The 20,653-nt window shown below is 36.2% G+C and overlaps 1 protein-coding gene and 1 long non-coding RNA gene across 2 annotated transcripts; both read right to left on the minus strand.

The window, feature by feature from the left end:
- Positions 1 to 867: 867 nt before the first annotated feature.
- LOC118558711 lies at positions 868 to 6,160 on the minus strand. Its single transcript, XR_004928442.1, has 4 exons — positions 6,073 to 6,160; positions 3,764 to 3,898; positions 1,201 to 1,300; positions 868 to 1,092 (listed from the first exon to the last, which is right to left on the minus strand). It is a non-coding gene; the product is annotated as an uncharacterized LOC118558711 (long non-coding RNA).
- A 1,861-nt stretch (positions 6,161 to 8,021) lies between these two features.
- On the minus strand, positions 8,022 to 19,819 carry LOC105922472 (type-2 ice-structuring protein). Its single transcript, XM_036129251.1, has 7 exons — positions 19,500 to 19,819; positions 10,494 to 10,617; positions 10,247 to 10,282; positions 8,892 to 9,001; positions 8,651 to 8,785; positions 8,465 to 8,573; positions 8,022 to 8,320 (listed from the first exon to the last, which is right to left on the minus strand). Exons 1-7 carry the CDS (start codon positions 19,536 to 19,538, stop codon positions 8,238 to 8,240), a joined length of 636 nt encoding a protein of 211 aa, XP_035985144.1. The 5' UTR covers positions 19,539 to 19,819; the 3' UTR covers positions 8,022 to 8,237.
- Positions 19,820 to 20,653: the final 834 nt, after the last annotated feature.

Consider the following 20,653-nt stretch of genomic DNA (forward strand, 5'->3'; position numbering starts at 1 on the left):
GGCCGAGTGGTTAGAGCAGTGCGCTTACGCTCTGAGAAGGATGCAAGTACCCGGTTCGATCCCATCTGCCTGCACTCTGGGTCCCTGAGCAAGACCCTCAACCCCCAACTGCTCCCCGGGCGCCCTACAGTTGCAGCCCACTGCTCCCCAATAGGGATGCAGTGAGATTTGAGAAATTTGAGAGGTGACTGTGGTTTGATGGGTTGAGTAGTTCTCTGGCAATCAGAAGGTTGTGGGTTCGATTCCAGCTTCCACATGTTGATGTGCCCCTGGGCAAGGCACTTAACCCTAAATTGCCTAGCGTCTCGGTGTATGGGGAGTGTTGGCCTAGTGGTTAGAGCCTTCTCTAAGTGCAAGCACGCACTCAGAGAAGGATGCAAGTATGCAAGTCCCCAAGGGTGATGGGTTAAGAGCAGAGCCTTCAGCAGGTCTCAATCTGGAAATGACCTGTCAAGCACCCCCTAGTGGCTAAAGGTTACACTGCACTGCAGAATAACTTTATAAATCAGATTTTATGATGTCATGTTGATTTAAATTGCAAATCTACAAAAAATACCTTTTACTTGCAGATATAAATGGAAGTTTAGCTCACAGTATTGTTAGGATAACAATCCAGTTCCCTTTTCATTGAGTTCCAGGGAACTGTTTTTCTTTTCCCTGCCTTGCAGTCATAAAAATCATCAGATAAGGTCAAGAAGATGTAAACTTTTCTATAGTGTAAGCACAAGAACTGTGTTTGAGGCTCAAACAGAAGGACATCACCCAGACCAAAACCAGACATATTTGTCCATTAAATTAAAATATAAGGACAATTTTAATATAATTAAAATTGTCCATGACTTTTGCATCATAGTAAGGCACCTTTTAGCCTTTTCCAGACACCTTTAATAATCTTCAGACGGAACAAGAAAACCTTGAAAGTTAGGACTATATCTACGCAACATCAGATAGAAAATTGCCACACAGCTTTATTTCACACATAAAATAAATTAAAAGATGCAGAACACAGCTTCGGACATCAGCTTCATTTCTGAAGACGGGTAGGTAAACCTTTCTTTCCTCCTTTGATCATCTGCGACCAGGGTGGCTCACCTATGTACCAACAAAGGAAAAGCTGTGAAATAGCCACTAAAATCTTTGTTTTGAAGATTTTAGTGTTTTGAAGATGAAAGGAAGGGATGTGATGCATTTGTAACTTACAGCTCTATGTGAGTTGAATCTGGCGTGGCAACACTGATTGCATACAGAATGATACCAAGCATTGGGATGCCATACAATAACAAGCTGCAACAAAGGTATACTGTGAAGAAAAGGGAAAATAATTAAGCAAAACATAGAAGAAACTCAATGTATAAACAGCATTTATGTTGCTTTGTTATTCTGTCTTTAATTACCTCTGATCATTACCGTTTAATTTCTGTGTGGGTATTTTAGCCTTTTTTTCCTAGCCATCATGTTTTGTACAATCATTAAATGAGCCTTTTAGTTTCTATCACAGATTCTTTAGCTCTGCAGCCTGTCTGTTGCATTGTCTTTTTCATGTTTTGCCGTTTCTAGCCTCAGGATCAAAATTAAATAAAATTTCCAAAATGTTTTATTTATAGAGCGCCAATTCACAACACATGCCATCTTGAGGCTCTTTACACAGTCAATTTCAATAATATATCCAGACTTGTAAAAAAGTTTCCTCTTTAAGGAAACCCAGCAGGTTGCATCAAGTCTTGACAAGCAGCATTCACTCCTGGTGAATCAGCATGGACTTCCTGAATATAAAGCATTACAATGGGCCAACCTAGAAGTAACAAATAGACTAGCTTTTTAGCCTCACTCCTGGGCAGAATATTTCTAATTTCAGCACTATTCTGGAGGTGAAAAAAAGAAACCCTGGAAACTTGTTTAATATGGGATTTAAATGACATGTCTTGGTGAAAAATAACACCATACATTTTTTTCTTTAGTTACCAGAGGCTAATGTAATGCCATCCAGATTAAGTAAATGATTAAGAAAATTTTTTTTTAGAGAACTCTTATCTAAAGATTACAACTTCTGTTTTGACAGAATTTGAAAGCAGGAAGTTTAAAGTCATCCAGATTTTGACGTTATCAAGACGTGCATGTAGTCGAAGTAATTGATTGGATTCATAAAGATTTATGGATAAATATAGCTGAGTGTCATCAGCATAACAGTGGAAATGAATTCAATTCAATTAAATTTTCATTATACCTATACATTATATAGCCAAAAAAAAAAAAAAAAAAAAAAAAAAAAAAAAAAAAAAAAAAAAAATCACAAGGCACTTTACAAAGTAAAATTCAATCAAACCATACAAATTAATCCCATGCTGTTAGATACATTTGCCTATCAGAAGCATATGTATAGTAAAGAGAATTGGCTACAGTATGCTCAAGTCTTTCTAGGAGAATACTGTGATCAACTGTATCAAATGCAGCACCGAGATCTAACAGGACAAGTACAGACAAGTCCAAGCCATGACTCCAGTATCTGAGGCCATGATAATATCATTAGTGACCTTCACTAGAGCTGTAAAGCTAACTAATGTCCCTGGATATTGTTGGAATTTACAGTTTTGAATGTCTTCTCACTTTTCATAAAATATTCATCACTACCCTAATCCCCCTGCTGTTCTCTATAGATTTAGGCTGTAAAACTTGACAAAGAGACTACATATATAGTTTGAGATAAGGGAGAATGAAACAAAATAATTACTATCCTATTGTTTGATGTGCACAGACATGTACAGTATTTCTTTAAAAAAAAATCTCATATCATTTGTTAAAAAAATAATACCACTTTATTTTGCTTAAGCCATGTAAAAATCTGAATCAAAACAAAGGAAACTGTTCTCCCTGCTTTTGATAATTATGCATGAATGCCCTTTTTTAGTCTAAATTTACAACTAAGCTCCCAAAATTAGTTACACCCATGGCAGATTTGGAACAAAAAAGCGTTTTCAATTTAAAGTTTAGCTTAAAGATGTGACTGGTATGACAAAGAAAATGCAACTTTTAAATGATTAGAATGATTTTTAAGCATTTAATTTATGTCATTATTAAGATGATTATTGTAATATAAAGAAAGAATACCAGACTGCAATATAATATGTTTAGTTTGTTTATTGTACATAATTTGTTTACTTTGATTCAGTATTTGAGAACTTTTTGTTTTGTATGAAGCTATAAATCTCAACATTTTTTATTAGTCGGGATGAAATTTAACTGGACTGTAGTAAATAAAGTAGAAATAATTATTCATCCATAAATTGAAAAGAGTTTAATTTGCTTCCTCAAATGTTAGTTGCCTCCACCAACTTAGGAACATCATTAGCGTGACCTTTCAGATGGTCTACACCCACATTATGAGGAATGTCTTCATACTCACCAACTTGAGTCCCTTGCTAGGGATGTAGAGCTTTTTAATCCAGTTAGTCAAAAGTCAAATATCAAATTCGACAAATTATTAAAAAAGGACAGATTTCTTTAAAAAAATTTAATTTTTTATTTCCCCCTCTTGTTTGGATTGTGAACTGACTGAACCCAAACCAGCTTTAGTTCTTGAATTAGTTTAAAGGGGCCATGACAACAAATTCAAATTTTCTGAGGTTTTGGAGGTATAATATGGTCTCTGTTGTGCAGTGAGGAGGCAGTGTTAATGTCAAAAGTGAATACCAAAAGCGATCAGCTTTTTTGCGCAACTTACGGCCCCGTATTATTATTATATAAAAACAAGAATTTCAAAACCTACCAGCGTTGCTGTCACTCCTTTGAAATCTCTGGATTTCAACCCCTATTCTCCGCAAAAGAATGAGCACAAAGAAGACTGTGATGCTGTAATACAGCAGACAGAGTATCTTGACAAGCAAACCCTCCATGGAGAAATCTGCTGGGAAAATGAAACAAGATAGAAGGTTTTTTACCTATTGTTGAATTTCTATATGTATAATGAAAAACTCCCAACACAAGCATAACCCATTAGCTTCATATTGGTTATGGAAAGAATATTTTCATGTCCATATATCATCATATTATGGAATATAGTGCACAATACAACAAACACGGGAGACTTCTGAGTTAGCCATACTAAAGAAGTGGATGAGCTTCATTTAAGCTCAAGTAGGGAGAAGGATTTCTCCTTAACCACAAATACAAAAGCAATGTTTCTTTTAATGGAACAGCCAACCCAAAATAGGTGTTGACATCAACAGGGCCGTGGTGCAGTCAAACCATCACAAGTACAACATGAGGAAAAGGCAATCATTGCGCAGCCAGTAGTTTGCTAATATATTGTCATGGTTACACTGTTATTGGATGGAAAAATGCTGATGCATTCTTGTGCAGATCAGATGTAGAGAATAAACTATAGTGACTTTGAAAATGAGTTTTTTTTTTCCAATTGGAGCTTGTGGTAGATATTAATAGTTATCAAGGAGGAAAGCACACTACTGATTTAATTAGGCGAAAGATGCAATCTTTATCTTTCGCTAATATAATTCAAAGGCATTGAGCGTTTGAATGTCTTTGTCCCCCAACGCAGCCAGGAAACAGAGCCAAAGGCCGCACTATACTTTTATACATTCTGGGTTTAACTTAGGAAGTAGGAGTAGCATTCATCTGAGAACATACGAGCCCAGACACTGGTCCGATCCAGTTCTTACCTAACACAACTCTCCGAGTCCCTGGCTAAAGAAAGCACAATATTTCCGTCTAAGCATGAGAGCTTCTTTCACACAGGAAAGTTATGCAGGTGCATCTGGACAAGATAGGATCAGAGTTACACACATCAATAAAAATTTTCCACAGCACTGCTTTTGTCACTAATAGGTTTTTGCCACTACGGCAAATTACGGGCAGCCTTGGCTTATGACGGTGGACTCCTAAATATCATTGTGGTGTGCCAGTTTGTTAGCTCTCCAAACTGACTTCCTTCTCCTCTTTGAATAAATTAGAGAAGTATTCACTTTATGAAATCATGTTGGAGCCAGATATCTTGCTGTCACTTTTGTTTTTTGTTTTTTGTGTACCAGAGGTGAGTAGTAACAACTTACTTTTGCTGTTGAGTACATAAAAAGGGACATCTTAGAGTTATTTTCCTACTCCATACTTTTTACTTCAAAGTAACATGGAAACCACCAGGGGGCAATGTTTGTCTGCCAACCCATTACTGGGTTGGATAGTGAGTTATGCATTATTATTAATAATTTAGACAGGAGTCTTCAGCTTCTCTTGGCTGCTCACTTGCTTGCTTTCTTACTTTCATTCTTTTTTTAATGTCTCTGGATGTTAGATATGATGGAGAATGAAACAATTTTTTGGATTCAACAAGCCTAAACATAACTGAAAAGGCTGTAAAAAGTATAAAAAAATGCCCGCTAAAAGAAATGTAGAGGTATTTTACAATGTTATATTTTCAAAAAATATCACAGCCAATGAAACGGAATCAAACATATTTTTAGCTGCAAATGTTTTACACATTACATGTAAAAGTTACAACAAAGCAAATGAAAATAATCACACTATTAAATTTGCACACACAAAAAGAATAAGGACTGTATGTTTAACTACTACATTCATCTACAAATATTGTTTAATGGCTCTCTTAGTTTATATTCTTTGATTTTCCCAAACTAAATAGTTCTTCAGTTGTGAAGTTTGCTGCCTCCTATTTTGTTTCTTTTACAACTATAATTGTTCCAACTGCTTCCAATTCACCTTAATCTTAATAGTCTCTTTCACAATTTGAAAAAAAAAAATGTAGATCCATATCCCATTTAAACTCTTTGGAACGTAGTCTTTGAAATAATCTTCAAAGCTCTTTATCTATGTTTTCTTTCTCTTTGTATCAATGAGTCTGTTTTTTGTCCTAGAAAACTGCTATTCTAATGTACATTTTACATTGGTATCATGAATGGCATTGTTAAAATTAAGCTGATGTATTTTTTCTTATCTGTAGCGTGTTAATCTAAAATGTGTGTATATATCAGATTTACAAATTCATTGTTCTGATATCTGAAATGTTACTTTTAAAATGACATATCTATATAAATAACATCTTACCTGCAGGTATCAACGAAAGGTTTGGTTCAGGGCTGAAACTAAATGAGGATCAAGCTTCCTTGTTGAGGAGTTCTAACAGTTCCTCTTTCACCAGTCCTACAGTCATATGGTTGGGCTTTTTATACAATAGTTATCTTTGTGATTGTCAGAGGATGAAATACAGCCTCTCTAGAATGTCAGCAGCTGACTGAACTTTGCGTGAGAAGTAAACAAAAGGACAATAATGACATCCGGGACAAGACTGCTGTTATCTGATGATGAATTGTCTTGATGAATCTGAAAGTAAAATGTACACAGCTGCAAGGCCACTGGCAGGAGGTGAAACGAGTGAGTAAATTGCAAACACTATTAAAGTATGATGAAGAATATATTTTGAAAACCGGTCTGCTGGGAAAATTACAATGAAAACAGTATTTTTTTTACCCCATTTGATTTACATTTAAATCAAATGTTAAATCAACTTTATTTATGAAACTCATTTAAACAAAAATGTTGGTATAAGAACCACTTTTTCTCCTGACTGAAATTTAACTTTTTCCGGTAAAATTCACTTCTGTTACCTTAGTTTTTTGTTCACTAAATTCCAGAAAATGTGGGTAACATTCAAATTATTTTTTTTTATTTGTTGTGTACATTTCTCAAATTATTTTAATTTAAATTCATTTACTTCCATTTCATCAGTGTTTAGCATGGTTTTTGTTAGCCTGTCTTGACGTATTCAGGATGTTCACATCTGTTTTGTGATAATAAACCATCCCTACTGCAGCAAAATACCCCACATCATGATGCTGCCACCCCCATACTTCACGCTTGGGATGGTGTTCTCAAGCTTGAAAGCTGTTTTCCTGTTACATTTACAGAAAAACATGTCATTATAAACCTTTCAGTTTCATAATACCACAGGACATGTCTCCAGAACTGAATGTCTTTGTCTCAGAGTCAATTGTCAAACTGTAATATGTCTGTTTTTTATGTTGATTTTAGCGTAGTTGTTTCTTCTTGTTTGGGGGAGTACCTTAAAATACTTATACAGGTGTTCCGCCATTTTACTTTAATAATTGATATCAGCCTATGACAAAGGTTTTAAAAAACAAAACAAAAAACAACAACTTTGTATCCTTTTCTGTGCATTCTCAAACTAATTAAATGAATCATAATCTTTGAATGTAAACTTCAGACATGAATAAATAATAAAATAAAGAAAAACAGTCTCTCATGGTTATTGCATTTAATAGGTAGAAACTTTTGTAACTTTAGTAATAAAGAAAATGTTTATTCGGATTTCATGTCAGACTGTGTAATAAAATATTATTGCTAATATATTGTGGGGAAATATCTTGTTACCAGTAAATCTTCCTTTAAAATTAAGGGAGGCACAACAACTATAGTTGTTATATTGCAGTAATTAAGTCCAGGGGGCAAAAGAATGATTCAGTGAATTTTTTGTAAATGTATTTCCTAAATAAAACTGTCTCTCAACACAAATCCAACAACAATATTTCCAGGCTGAGGAAGGATCAAACATGACAGATGGTCTCAGCTTCATTGTTCCAGACCCAGATATGTTTTATGGAAGATAAAACAATAAAATAAAACCAAGCTCAGTCAAGCCGAGACGGGGGAAGATGTTTTACTGTAAGGGGACATTTCAGCTGGTGTGATGATTCAGAGCTAAAAAAAACAAACTTGAAGGAAACATTGTGGGTTTCTTTTAAATTAGGTGGTCTGTGACACTTCTCATTAGATTTGCAGTTTCATGATGAACCAAATGATGAAAGAAGACAATAAGTGTTATGTAAATCCAGCATGATCCATCATTTGTCGCACTTCTTTTTTTCCTGCTATACGTTTAAACTATGGTTATAGGTGTCACAAAAAAACTCTTAGTCATACTTCTGCTTTTTAAGGTGGTTATCTTGTGATTAAAAAAAAAACAGACAACTTTCATCTTCTTCTTGCTTGAGCGTTTTATTTTTCACAGAGTAAAGCCGTGCAGAAAAGCGGTATCACAACAACAAATTAAGTTGACCGTTTTTTGATGCGCAAGACCAAAGAGACAGTCATCAATCTGTAAATGTTGCATGTTGGGGATTTCTTTAAGTTGCCTGACAGCGATAGAGCAATGAAAAGAGATTTAAAGACTTTAATGAACCAAAGAAATGCACTCAGCCCAGGATTGGCCAGGCCTTCTTGGCACAGACAGAAGGCCTTAGGTAGTAGCACTGAAAGTCAGCCCAGCACCTCTGACCTGCAAAGAACAAAAGAAGAGCAATAGTATTTGTCCAATTAGTCTTAAAAAAACCTGAATTACTGATAAACACATGCAAGGTCAAAAGCACAAAAATAAACCACTCTGAACAAGGCTTTTTCTTCAAGTAAAACATAGTCTTACCTCTATAGTTCATGCGTAAGCAATTCTGCGTACGTAAGTTTTTGGGCTTTCCAGAACACCAGAATGTAAAGCGGAAAGGAGTACCATCGCTCCATAACCACAGTCTCTCCTGGGGGGGGGGGGAGCTAAAATGTAATAATTCAATTGTATTGAAGAACACTAGAAATATTTTGATAAGTGAAATACCTGCTGCGCATCGCTGCCTCCGATCCAGGTCTCTGTGTACTTGTTACTTCTCATAAATATCAGCCTCTGGATCTTGTAGTACTCCCCGATGTTTTGGACCGATGCAAGGTTTGCATTCATGGACCGACAGTTTTTCTACACATGGTGTTCAAATACAGAAGTGAGATACTCCTTTTACCCAATACGTCACACGCGCTAAAATAAAAATGAATGATATGCAGGATCAGAGGCCTTTTACTACCTCGGCTCTGGACCAACTCATGGGGGTTGCAATGTAGCGGAAGCAGCGACCGTTGAATCTGGTCCAACCACTTGAGCAATAGGGTGACCTCTTCTCCAGGTTGATCTCCGCTGAGAATAAACAGTTCACATGGAGACTCCTGTTAGATCTTCGAGTTGTTGAGGTTGAAAGCATTTTAAAGGCTTCTCAATATAAACAGTTTACACATACTAATCAGATCCGTTCTACTATTTTCACCGTATTTTGGACTTTAAGGCACACTTTAAATCTTTTCACAATTTCACAAAAATGTATGGTGATATGTAATCACCGTTTTGCTTACTGAATGATTTTATGTGATACAATGTACTCAAAAATCTGTTAAAATGGATAAGTACGATTTTGGTTAGCAACAAGCCGCTCCACTCAACGGATATTCAAAGCATTACGGTACACTGTATCACTACCTGATAGGACCCCTGAGCTGTCTACAAGACTGCCTGACTGTAATGTCTAAACTAGAAGTGCATTCGTGTAAGGTAGCCCATACCCGGAGTACGCGCTAGCAACAATAAACTTAATAAGTTAATTTAATATAAAGGTATATTTTGGCGAACATTTAATCCGCCTTATAATGCGGTGTGCCTTATGGACTGAAAAATACAGTAGTCTTTCTACATCTAGATTTAGCATGACAGATGTCACGCAAAAAATAATCACACCTAAATGGGCTTATGTCCTAAAAATGGCAACTTTGAAAAAGAGAGTGAAGACATTAATTTTTTTTAACGAGATGGGAAATAGAAATAAAATCAATGACTTGCAAAGGAGAAATGTTCATTGAGTGTTCAGTCAAGAAGTTCTCCATGACTGTTAGCCTAATGCTTGTCGAGAGCATTGAAGCCTGGATTAGCCCCTCAATTTTAACTTGTCTTTTTGTAAAACTAATTTTTTTTTATTACCTTCATCTTTTGTTCACATAAAATACTTAAAGTAAATAATGAAATTAGTGTTATAATTTATATTCATCTAATCACTCAATACTACTCTAATTTAGGTACAAAATAGTTTATGTTAAATGATTTAAATTTAAAGCATGTAATTAAGTATTAGGAGACATCATAAATCCAAGCGTGTTAAAAGAAAATAGGCCAACTTAATATGGGGCTTTTCAAAAACATTTGAACATTAAAACAAGTTTTAATAAGCAAAATAATCCCCCAAAGGGATTCAACATATGTAAAATTATACATATGATACATATTTTTTATCTTATAAAATTGTATATATTTCAATAAAATATGTAATTAATCAAAAGGTGCACATATGTGTAAATATGACAAAATGCTGTAAAGGTGAGAACTCTATCCACTGACCTGTTTCGTCATCATCCGACTTTGCTTCTGGAACAGCTGGACAGTTTGAGAGAAGTTATTAATTCCTTAAATCTGACTTAGTGATGCTTTTCAACATTATAAGAAATAAATTAGTTAAGTTTGAAATAATTGAATAACTTCCTTTAGTACTTCATGGTATATGTAGGTTTAAACTTTGGTTGTCAAATTAAAATGTAATAAATGAAGTTAGTATTGGTCAATGAAAGTAAAACTTGAAAAAACTCACCGAGGGCGTTAGTCAGAACCATCAAGGCACAGATGGATGCTGAAAGACGCAAGGCTCTCATCTTGAAGGTGGAAGATGCTGGTAGCTTCAGTCTGATGTTGTAGGGTGAGCTGGGCAACGCAGACTGTTTGCGCATTGAAGGAAAGCCAGAATATAAGCAAGAAGAAACGTCTGTTCTTCCTCTTTCTCTGTGTTGTCAGAAAGGTTACTCCTCTTACGTGAAAGTTCTCATAAAAGGTCAGACGATCAAACTCAGGGCGGAAGTTAAACGGACTGGATTTTGCTTTTCTCGTCTTTTTGACGACCCAAACTACTTTGCACTAGAGCCACAACGACCCAGTCACACATTGATGCATTGATACACAGATCAGTAGGCAATGTGGAGTTAAGAGCCCTGCCAAGGGGCACAGTCGCCATGTCAATTAATTTAAATGATTAAACAACTCAAAAATCACTTTAATTAAATCTTTGATTATTTTTGGTTGTATTGTGTTTGGACAGAGCCAAAAACACTATACTTAAATTTATCATATGTGTTTTGTTCCATTTCTTCCTTTTTTCTATTATTCTCTTTAGAGAAATGTAAAAAATTGCACCTGGAGAAGTACTTTGACAGAAAAAGCCTGTGACGGCTTGCATTGCCATAAACATCGGAGTGTTTGAGTTAAATGGTTGCTAAAGTCACAAATGGTTTCTTCTTGACTTAACTTTGGTCAAACATGTATTTAAAAATTAACAAAACTTCAGACCCATAGTTACATTAAGGAAGTGTACTCAGCAGATACTGTGCAAAAAGTGCAATATTTATACGAAATGTCGTTTCGGTGTAGTGGTGCTGCTACAAAGACCTGTTTTAATGGAAAAAAGAAGAACTTAAGGATGAACAAGCACTTAACACTGATACTGGTTTAAACATAGGTGGGAGACATAAAAAACATGACTTATATAAATTAATCAGTGACCAATCTACCTCACAAACGAAAGTTCTCCACTTCTGCAAATTTTTAACGGAGGCTCTCTTGACATGTTTATTGACATTACCTTATTTAGTCATATTTTTCTACCAGGTTTGTCTTGTGCAACAACAGAAACATTAATATAACGCACTTGCATCAGCTTCTCAATGCGTAGCGGATCAGAAACACGGTGTTCAGGGATTATCTTTTTAATTTAAGTAGGCACATGGATGATACGGTTGTTCATCCCGCTTGCCTTCCAAAAGTACCGGAAGGTACTTGTTTTTAAATGTTGCATTCAATTTCAATTTGCATTTCATTTGAAGTCAGTCAAACAAAATTAAAAGGATTTTTTTTTTTTCCCCATGGGAGAGTGGGGGCCACTGAGCTGGTCAGCATTACCTGCATAGTCTTACCGTATGGGGCCCAGACATTACCATGCATAGGGACCCACTGCACCAGAGAAAGGTCTAACAATGGGTCTAAGGGTTTTATCCTGGTACTTGAAAGCAATCGGGGGGGGGGGGGTGTCACAGTTTATCTTGTGCAGGCCTGTGTGTCCCTCCATAAGGATGCCTCCCAGACCATCACTCACCCACCACCAAACTATTCAGGATGAGCAATGTAGGCAGCCTAACGTTCACCGCAGCTTCTCCAGCTCCTTTGATGTTTGTCATGTGAGCTCAGAGTGACCCCGCTCTCCTCTGGGAAAAGAACAGGGCACGGTTGCCAAACCTGCACATTTCTAGTGTTCTCCAGCAAATGCCTGATGAGCTCCATGGTGCCGGACAGTGAGCACAGGGCCTTTTAGGGGACACTGAGGTAGAGGATACCTTCATGCCTGTTTCTAAGTGTTTAGTCAGAGACTTTCCAGCAGGCCACTGGAGGTCACTGTAAGCCTCTGGCAGTATTCGTTCTCTACTTCTTCACACAAAGGACCAGAGACCTGTCCTGCTGATTGGTTAAGGACCGCTGATGGTCCTGTCCAGCTCTCTAAAGCCACGAAGACATAATGAGGAAGGTTAAAATAAAAAGGCAATCATTTATCAGAGATAACACCTTTTGCCACATGGACTAAAATCGTGAAGTCAGAATTGTTTGCACAGCAACAATGTATAACAACAACAAAAAAAAAAATTAAACATGAAAAAAAGCTGTATTTCTCTTTGTTTTAACAATAAACTAACCATGTATTTATAGGTCCAAGACATTTGAAGGATTTCAGATCTTTACCTCAGTGAATGGAGGGCATCTAGTTTGGGTCTCTTTTTTTAAGCAAAGTTTGGATTTCACCAAAATCTGCTTTCAGTCAATGTCTGAGTAGATGCAGACTTAATTTCTAAGAAATGCAATAGGACGCTGTGTTAAACACTTCCTGTTGTACCTAACATTTTCCATTTCATTCCATTTCAATTTGTAATAATTTTGAACAAGAATAAAAAAAAGTTTCAATATGGATCAATCGCCTTTGCTAAATCTGTATTATATTTAAATTGGAGTTGGGGGCCTCACAAAATAAGTACTGGGCAGAACATGGTAAGCAGGCAGTACTTTTGACACACAGGGAATAGACAAAAGTCTTTGGTGGTAATAATAATAATAATAATAATAATAATAATAATAATAATAACAACAACAACAACCTTTGTCATTGCGACAAACATTCCATAAAATTTGCCCTCATTCAACGGATCTATTCAAGGAGCAGGGGGCTCCGCTGTCCAGTGCCCAAAAGCATACGGAGGTGTCAAAAGTATTCACATTTATTACTCAAGCGGAAGTATAGATACAAGGGTTTTAAGAATATTTCTGCAGAAGTATCAACTCAAACTTTTTACTCAGCTAAAAGCATAAAAAAGGACCAGTTTCATAGCTACTTAAAGTACTAAAGTGAAAGAGTTCCATTAAGGACAAAAGCTTAGACGTCGCACGCCAGAGATGCCTTCAATGCACTACCCCCCCCCCCCCCAAACAAAAGACATATTTCTAAAAGGTAATTATTACTATATATAATGTTAATGTTGAAATACGCTGGAATAAGCAGTTTGGCCCATATGTTTCCATTGAAAACAAACCATTTAGTACAATGCAAAAATATTAAAAGGTCCATATTTGTTTAATACTGGGCATCAACATGCGTTTCATGGAGCAGAAGATCTGATGTCTCGTTGACCATACGTCTTGATGCAAAAAGTAAAACTTCAGAGACGTATTATCAATAACCTCCTATTTGTTATTATTGGAATATGAGTTTTGTGCAGCTTAACTGGACAAGAAATTGAGTGCATTACCCTCGTGCCCTCATAACAAAAACCTTGGTATGGTTGTCTATATACAGTAGATAGTGCTGTCAAAATGAATTATTAATCCATGTGGTTAATCAAAAAAATTAAAGAAAAAGAAAAATAAGCCTAAAAAAGCCCTGTTCTTTGATGTTTCTTCTTCTTAGGCTTTTTTGAGGGCTTTTGGCGAACAATTTGGCGCAATACTGCCTCCATCTACAATCAAATTCACTCTGCCGGGGGGGCGTTATTTATCTTTTTTTTTGATAAGCCAGAAGGAAAAACAAAGTGGCATAGAATTGAAGTATTGAGACTATTTTCAAAATGTAAATGTTAGAAAGTTCAGATATTTGCATGAAAGAGTAGAAGTAAAAAGTAGGCTAAAGAATAACTACTCCGGTAAACTATAAATAACCCAAATTTACTTAACACCTCTGGGAGCATTCTAGGGCTGAGGGTCTTGCTCACAGCCACTGTCTGCAGGAGTTAAACCAGGTACTTTCAGCTTTCTCAAAGCACAAACAGTGTGCAAGGTTAAAACAAGAGGTACAAATTCAGATCAAGCATCCTGCAGTGACCAGCAAACACCAGCAGGTGGCACAATTAAACAAAGATCAGAAAATATGATCGTCTGAGACACTTGCAACATGACCCAAAGGTGACAGCAAAAAAAAAAAAAAAATTTTCTTTAAAAATGCTTGCTCTGCATGAAGGTTCGTTAGAATTCAGACTCCCTTTATTTTGCTGGGCTTTCTTATTTAGTAGGGGTGTAACAGTACATCGATCCACAACGATGGAACGATTCAGTGATTAAAGAACCAATTACATTGATGAAAATTTTTAAGATACTCCTTTATTTTGAAATTCAGGCATAAAAATATAGTTAACAGTTGACGTGTTAGTATCATTTTAAAATTAGAATAATGTTTTTTTTTTCCAATTAAATGCCTAATACACGTGAGAGCTCAGAAATAAAATGGTTTAATCATATTTTTTAGCAAGTTTAATGTAAATAATAGTGTTAGATGCTGGATAATATTGCATAATATCCATAATATTGCATTAGTTGGAAATCGTAACAGTTATATCGGCAAATATCGTATCATCATCAAGACAAATTGATATAACATCATATCGCAACAAAGAAGGAGATATGACGTTTAGACGCAAATTCAAACTGGAAGACTCACTCCATGCACGGCATCATCCCCTGATTGTTGGGTGATGTGCCTGTGCTCCAGCCAATCAGCATCAAGTCTTCATCTGTCTTCAGCCAATCATTCTGCAAGTCTTTACATATAATCTCTAGATCCATGGATTCTCCTGATCTTCAGCTGAGCTTCGACGCACCTCCACCTCATCTCCTCTCCTCCTCCCCTCTCGCAGGCTCCAACTGGCTTCCTTTTTCTCCTCCGGCCTCCACCACCAGTGTCCGGACCCTGGGGGAAGACTTCACTGATCCTAATCCTAAAATGAACATCCAAGTTCATAGACATTCGCAGCTTTCACGCCTTCTGCTGGGGTCTGAGTGCCAAAGAACGTTCTGATTTATGTCAATAAAACTTTCTAATTGGCCATTTAGCCAGTGACAAAAATCAATCATAAATACCATCTAATTTCTTGTGTGTTCTAACCTTCTGTAAAAAAAAAAAAAAGGAGAACTCACAAAAGTAGAGACAAAAACGTCAGCAATGCCTCGTGTGTTTGTCCAGCCATCTCTTATCAATGAGTAATTTTCAAATATTATATATGTGACCACTACTGCTGGTGTTATTTTTCATTGTCCTAACATAGATTAGGTAAAGTATTTATAGAAACTGTAGTCCAGAGCCTCATAAAAAACATTTATAATATTATTGTTATATTATCTCTTTCTCCTTTTACATTTAAAGTACTCTCATATTTTAGGGATTTATTTCTAATCACTTTAAGAACACTAAATGGCTTGGAGTGGCTCAGCAAGAGTTATCAAAGACGTGGAGCTCACCAAAGAAATTTAGATAATATACCAGTGAAAACATGCAAAAAAAAACTCCAAGCAATTTTAAAAGGTGTTTGCTCACTGGAATGTCAAAACAAAACCCTATTAAAAACCTTATTGAGATATACAAACTGTGCAGCAGGGGAAAAAAATAAAACACTTTTTATTCCATCTTTCATAGATCAAAACTTTAGCTTGCAAAGCTGAGGAACACAGATGAACAACAGATGCCAGCTTAATTCTTTAAAAAGCACAAATAATGGTAATAGAAAAGAGAAGAGAATGAATGAAGGAAGGAAAGGCTTTAGGTCATCTGGGAAACCAAACTAAAACAGATGCCCCACTGTATGTTTTTGACCTCTCTGTGGTGTCAAGTCAGATTTTCTTGGTTCAGACAAAAGGGTGATCAACATAACGCAACAAATCGTCAAAACACATTCAGCAGCATGAGATAAAAAATAATAAAAAATTACAAAAGTTGTTTAGCTCTCCTGGGGCCCGTTCTTCGTACGTCGCTAACTCAGTTAGCTGGATTTCATTGTTGACGATTTGGCCTGATCTTGGATCGTTTGGTTCTTCGAAAGACATCCTGCACTTGTTGTCATAGCAACATGTGCGCCAGCTTAAGCCTGCTCCAGAGCAGGCTTATTTCATGTAAACAAGATTAGATCACGGCTGTATAAGCGGAGGAGATGGAGAAGTCTGCCGTAGCCCTGTCCATTTTTACGACAGCAACCTGTTGAGGAAGGTGCAAGAATAATTTGCAGAGTTTTTCGAATTAATCGCGTATTGCGCAATAGGCATGATCCTTTGGCGCAGCGCGACAGTGTAATTGTAGAGAGATTTTCTTGGTGGCTGTTATAAACAGACAAACATCATTTAACAGTGGCTTTTAAAGAGGAAAATGTGATGTTGGAGCCATAAATCTAAAATATTTAAGTTATTTGCTTTTTATTTTTATCCTATAGTAAGAAGATTTGTTCAGGCTATTTTATTGTGAAGTTTAGTTTTACTTTGAAAGGCTTGCTTCCTGTCGAGCCGTATATTGTATTAGAAAAAACTATGATTGGATTATCTAGACACAGACAGTTTTACCGTGTAAACTGTGGATGACTTGGAAAAGGAAAATCTTTTTTTATGGATAAAGATTTTTTTTTGTTAAAATTCCCAGTTTGCATGTGTCCTTTACTTCCCCTGTCTAAGGAATGACACTGAAATTTGGATCTCTTGACATAAGTGCCTTTTTAAAATAAAGTATAATAATTAAAGGCTACCATTTTGTAGATTATTCTTGTATTTCACTTTTACTTGTCCCCATGTTCTAGTGGGTCCCGTGGAGGCTCTGATATAAAAGAACAAAGTAAATATGAAATTATTAAAATGCATGGACCATACCATGGACAGTATTTACGCATTAATTTGTCTGCTACTCTTTGCCTGCCCTCTCTCCTGGCTTTAACAGATTTTTAGGTGTTTTAATTAATGACTCAAATTCGGCATAACCTTCCATTAAAAGCTCGTGTTCTGCTTGGCAGAAAAACTGTGGGCGTTCTTTTTTCATGCTGAACAGCCAATAGCAGCGTTGCTGATTATTTGTTTCTACTATCGATACATTTCCCCTTTTAAACAAACGCATGAACGCACAGTTGTCTCAGATAACTCAATCCAGGCATACTAATCGTAAACAACAGGTGTGTTGGAAGAACCCAATTAGCCGGATCATGATTAGCAGGATGAAATCATCTTGGATGTGTGATTTGATCTCGGATGTTTTAAGCAACGTACGAAGAACGTACCCCAGAGACCCACCAAATAATGTTTGCCCACTGTGTGGGACATGGCATCCAGACCTCTAATGGATTTTTTCCCTTGGATAGTTCTACTGTGCTGTAGAGATGACATCCTGGGTGTGGCTAACAGAGCAAAATGGTGGCAATTCCTGAAACCAGCTTCTTTGGCAGCATGGGTGACATGCAATCAATTATCTTGAGGAATCACATATCTGTTGCTAATAATAGCATTTTCTCTCAAATGTGAAAGTCTTAACTTTAAAGTAGTAAAATTTAAGAAAAGAACAATTATCCTAACCATGTCAATATGCAACATTTTCCCCCAATTTCCTTAGCATGGGATAGCGGGATTTGATATCCATTTTTAACCACTTTTCATACTCCAGAAGGCAGGGGATTTAGTGAGGCAGAAATTATTTTACTTAAAATTATGGAAATGAGGTCAAACAAACTTGATAAGTGTTGCTATTAATGCTGTTTATCCAAATTAACACTATATTTCAATCAACAAATCCTCTCTACTAGGCCAGTAAAACTTAACACTACTAAGCAAAACTAAGATAAAAAGAAGCTAAGGAACTATGTACACACAAAAGAAACAGAAAAACTAAAAATGGTTGAAAACCATCATCATGATTCAGTGAATCCTGGTTCACTGCAGATCTAAGTTAGAGAACCAAAGTTCATCTTAAAGAATGTGGAATAAGGTCAAATTAGGTTAATTAATTTAGAACATTTGGCATGTGTTTCAACCCATTTACAATGCAAAGCCTGAGTTACACAAAACATTATTAGAGAAAATAACATTTTAGAGAATGATTTGCTCACTAAAAACTAAACTTTAGGACGTTTTATTTTATTAATGCGGTTGTTCCTCTGGGAAGCTAATAGCGTTGCGTTGGTGAACATTTGAGTCAAATTTAAAAAGACCGTAAGCTCCATTTAGTCATAATGAGTGGACTGTTATCTATCTATCTATATTGGATTGGTTGTTTTCCAGTTTAAGTACTGGAAAGGGCTTCATCCGTTCACGACCTAAGGGTGAAGCGAAGAAGTAAAATAATCTTGGTATGACGAAATATCACTTTGTACCGATTAAAATGATCTCTTGTGCATCAGAGCCTCCTTTCCAGGCGTCATTTCAACTGAAATGTTGGTGGCTTTTACCACGCCCTGAATTTGGTGGTGCTCCTAATGAAGAAAACCAAATCAGACCAAAGAGTGTCTGGGGGAATAATGTTTAAAACGAGCTGCAAGGTTATCTCAGCTTTAGCCAGACTCATGGGGGTTGGGATGTAACGGAGAGAGTGATTACTGAACAGAGACCAGCCAGAAAGACAAGAACCAGACCTCTTTACCAGCTCATTTATTGCTAAAAAATTATACGCTTATGTAAAGACGCTATTCTTTGCAATATGTATTTTAACTAATTAATACCAGTGTGTATCTATGTGCCGTTTTTTTAGACAACCTTAAAGGAAATCTTCATCAAGCTGATAAAAGAAGTTACCATTTATAGTAAAATATCAGAGTGAAACATTACTTGTTTTGTATCCACTCACCTGCAGCTTTATTGGGAGCTATCACAAACAGAACAAATAAAGCCAACATCTTCATGATGGAGGAGAAGAGATCATACTAATTTGCCTTTAATTCAAGAGAAGCCAACGTGTTGGTGAAAAGAGCAAAGCCGAGATATGTTTGAATACAAAAAAACAAAAACAAAATAAGTCAGAAAATGATGAATATTTGGAGCCAACCTTATCCAGAGTGGTTCTCGTCTTTCTATGTCGACCAGAACTTTTAACCTCCACAGTAAGGTTTCAGCTTTAAATGCAACCATAACCATGTCAACTTTCACAAATGGAGGAACTAAGGACTGTTGCAAATATATTTATAGACAAAAACTCCACTAGAACTTGTTCAAACATTTTTCAATGACCAATATACGTGCCACAACCTTTGACTTTGAGAGTTGCAGAAAGAAATCAACTTACAGAGTTGTGTAACAACTTCTGAGGTTGTTTGCTTTCCATGGCCTGCAGTGATGTTAGGTCTGGATGCAGCAGTTTGACGATTTAAATTCATTCCATGTCTCATCTCCACGCTGTTCTTGAGCCACACGGAGGTTGGATTTGGATGTCTGTTGCAGTGTTGCTAGGTCTTATGAGAGGAACCAGCAACCCGATCAATGAAAAAAAAGCCCATTAGGCAACCCACCCCGCTGTATTACAGAGGCCTTGTTAGGATTCTGGTGTGTTTGGTATGAGTGAGTTCCTGTTTCAGAGAAGATCTCCGTCAGTCCGTCAGCTCTGGATCCTGCACACCTGGAGCAAATCTCTTGATCAGGCTGACTGGCGCTTAAAAGGAGCTGCAGGATCATCACTCTTTGTTGGATATATATATATATATATATATATATATATATATATATATATATATATATATATATTAGGGCTGGGCAACGATTAAAATATTTAACCGCGATTAATCGCCCTGATTAATCGCGATTAATCGCGATTAATTGCATTGTATTTACAAACTCCAAGAATGAATTCAAAAGTAGTGTAAAGAGCACTTTTATTTTAATGTCCTGCTGCCATATGAACAAAAGTGTTGTAACATTTGTAGCACTTATTTTATACTGGATATTTTCAACCCATCTATTGAATTTAGTGCACTAGTTGATCTTTTCTTCATAAGAGAACAGCAAGCACTGCAGCCAAAATATGGTCTTTTTTGACCTGCTGTATATTAGCCAGTCCCTAAGCTTGATGTATCATGAAACTGTTGACCTTTTGGGTTTTGTGGTTTTTATTTTATTATTACAATTAAATAATAATAATAATAATAATAATAATAATAATAATAATAATAATAATAATAATGTTATGTTCAGTGTTTTTTCGCTAATCCACCTCTTATATATTTCAATCCTTATGTAATTTTGTCTGTGTTGTGTGCACCTGCCTGTTGCTTTAATCCTATAAATTTCCCCGTCGTGGGATAAAAAAAGGATTAGCTAATGTTATCTTATCTTAAATAACACTTTTTAATATATGTACTTGGTTCTTTCAAGGTCTTAATTACATGTTATGTGTGGGCTCCAGTAACATCCATCCATCCATCCATCCATCCATCCATCCACTGA

This window comes from Fundulus heteroclitus, unplaced genomic scaffold (assembly GCF_011125445.2).
Source record: "Fundulus heteroclitus isolate FHET01 unplaced genomic scaffold, MU-UCD_Fhet_4.1 scaffold_149, whole genome shotgun sequence".
In the NCBI taxonomy this organism is placed as follows: Eukaryota; Metazoa; Chordata; class Actinopteri; order Cyprinodontiformes; family Fundulidae; genus Fundulus; species Fundulus heteroclitus.

Bases quoted from the DNA above. Each gene is read 5' to 3' on its own strand.
- LOC105922472 (XM_036129251.1), bottom strand. From the start codon at position 19,538: ATGGAAAGCAAACAACCTCAGAAGTTGTTACACAACTCT. The intron at 9,002-10,246 runs GTCAGTGGATAG...GTTTATTCTCAG, and splicing joins GTCGGATGATGACGAAACAG to CGGAGATCAACCTGGAGAAG. The intron at 8,786-8,891 runs GTAGTAAAAGGC...CACCATGTGTAG, and splicing joins TGAGTTGGTCCAGAGCCGAG to AAAAACTGTCGGTCCATGAA.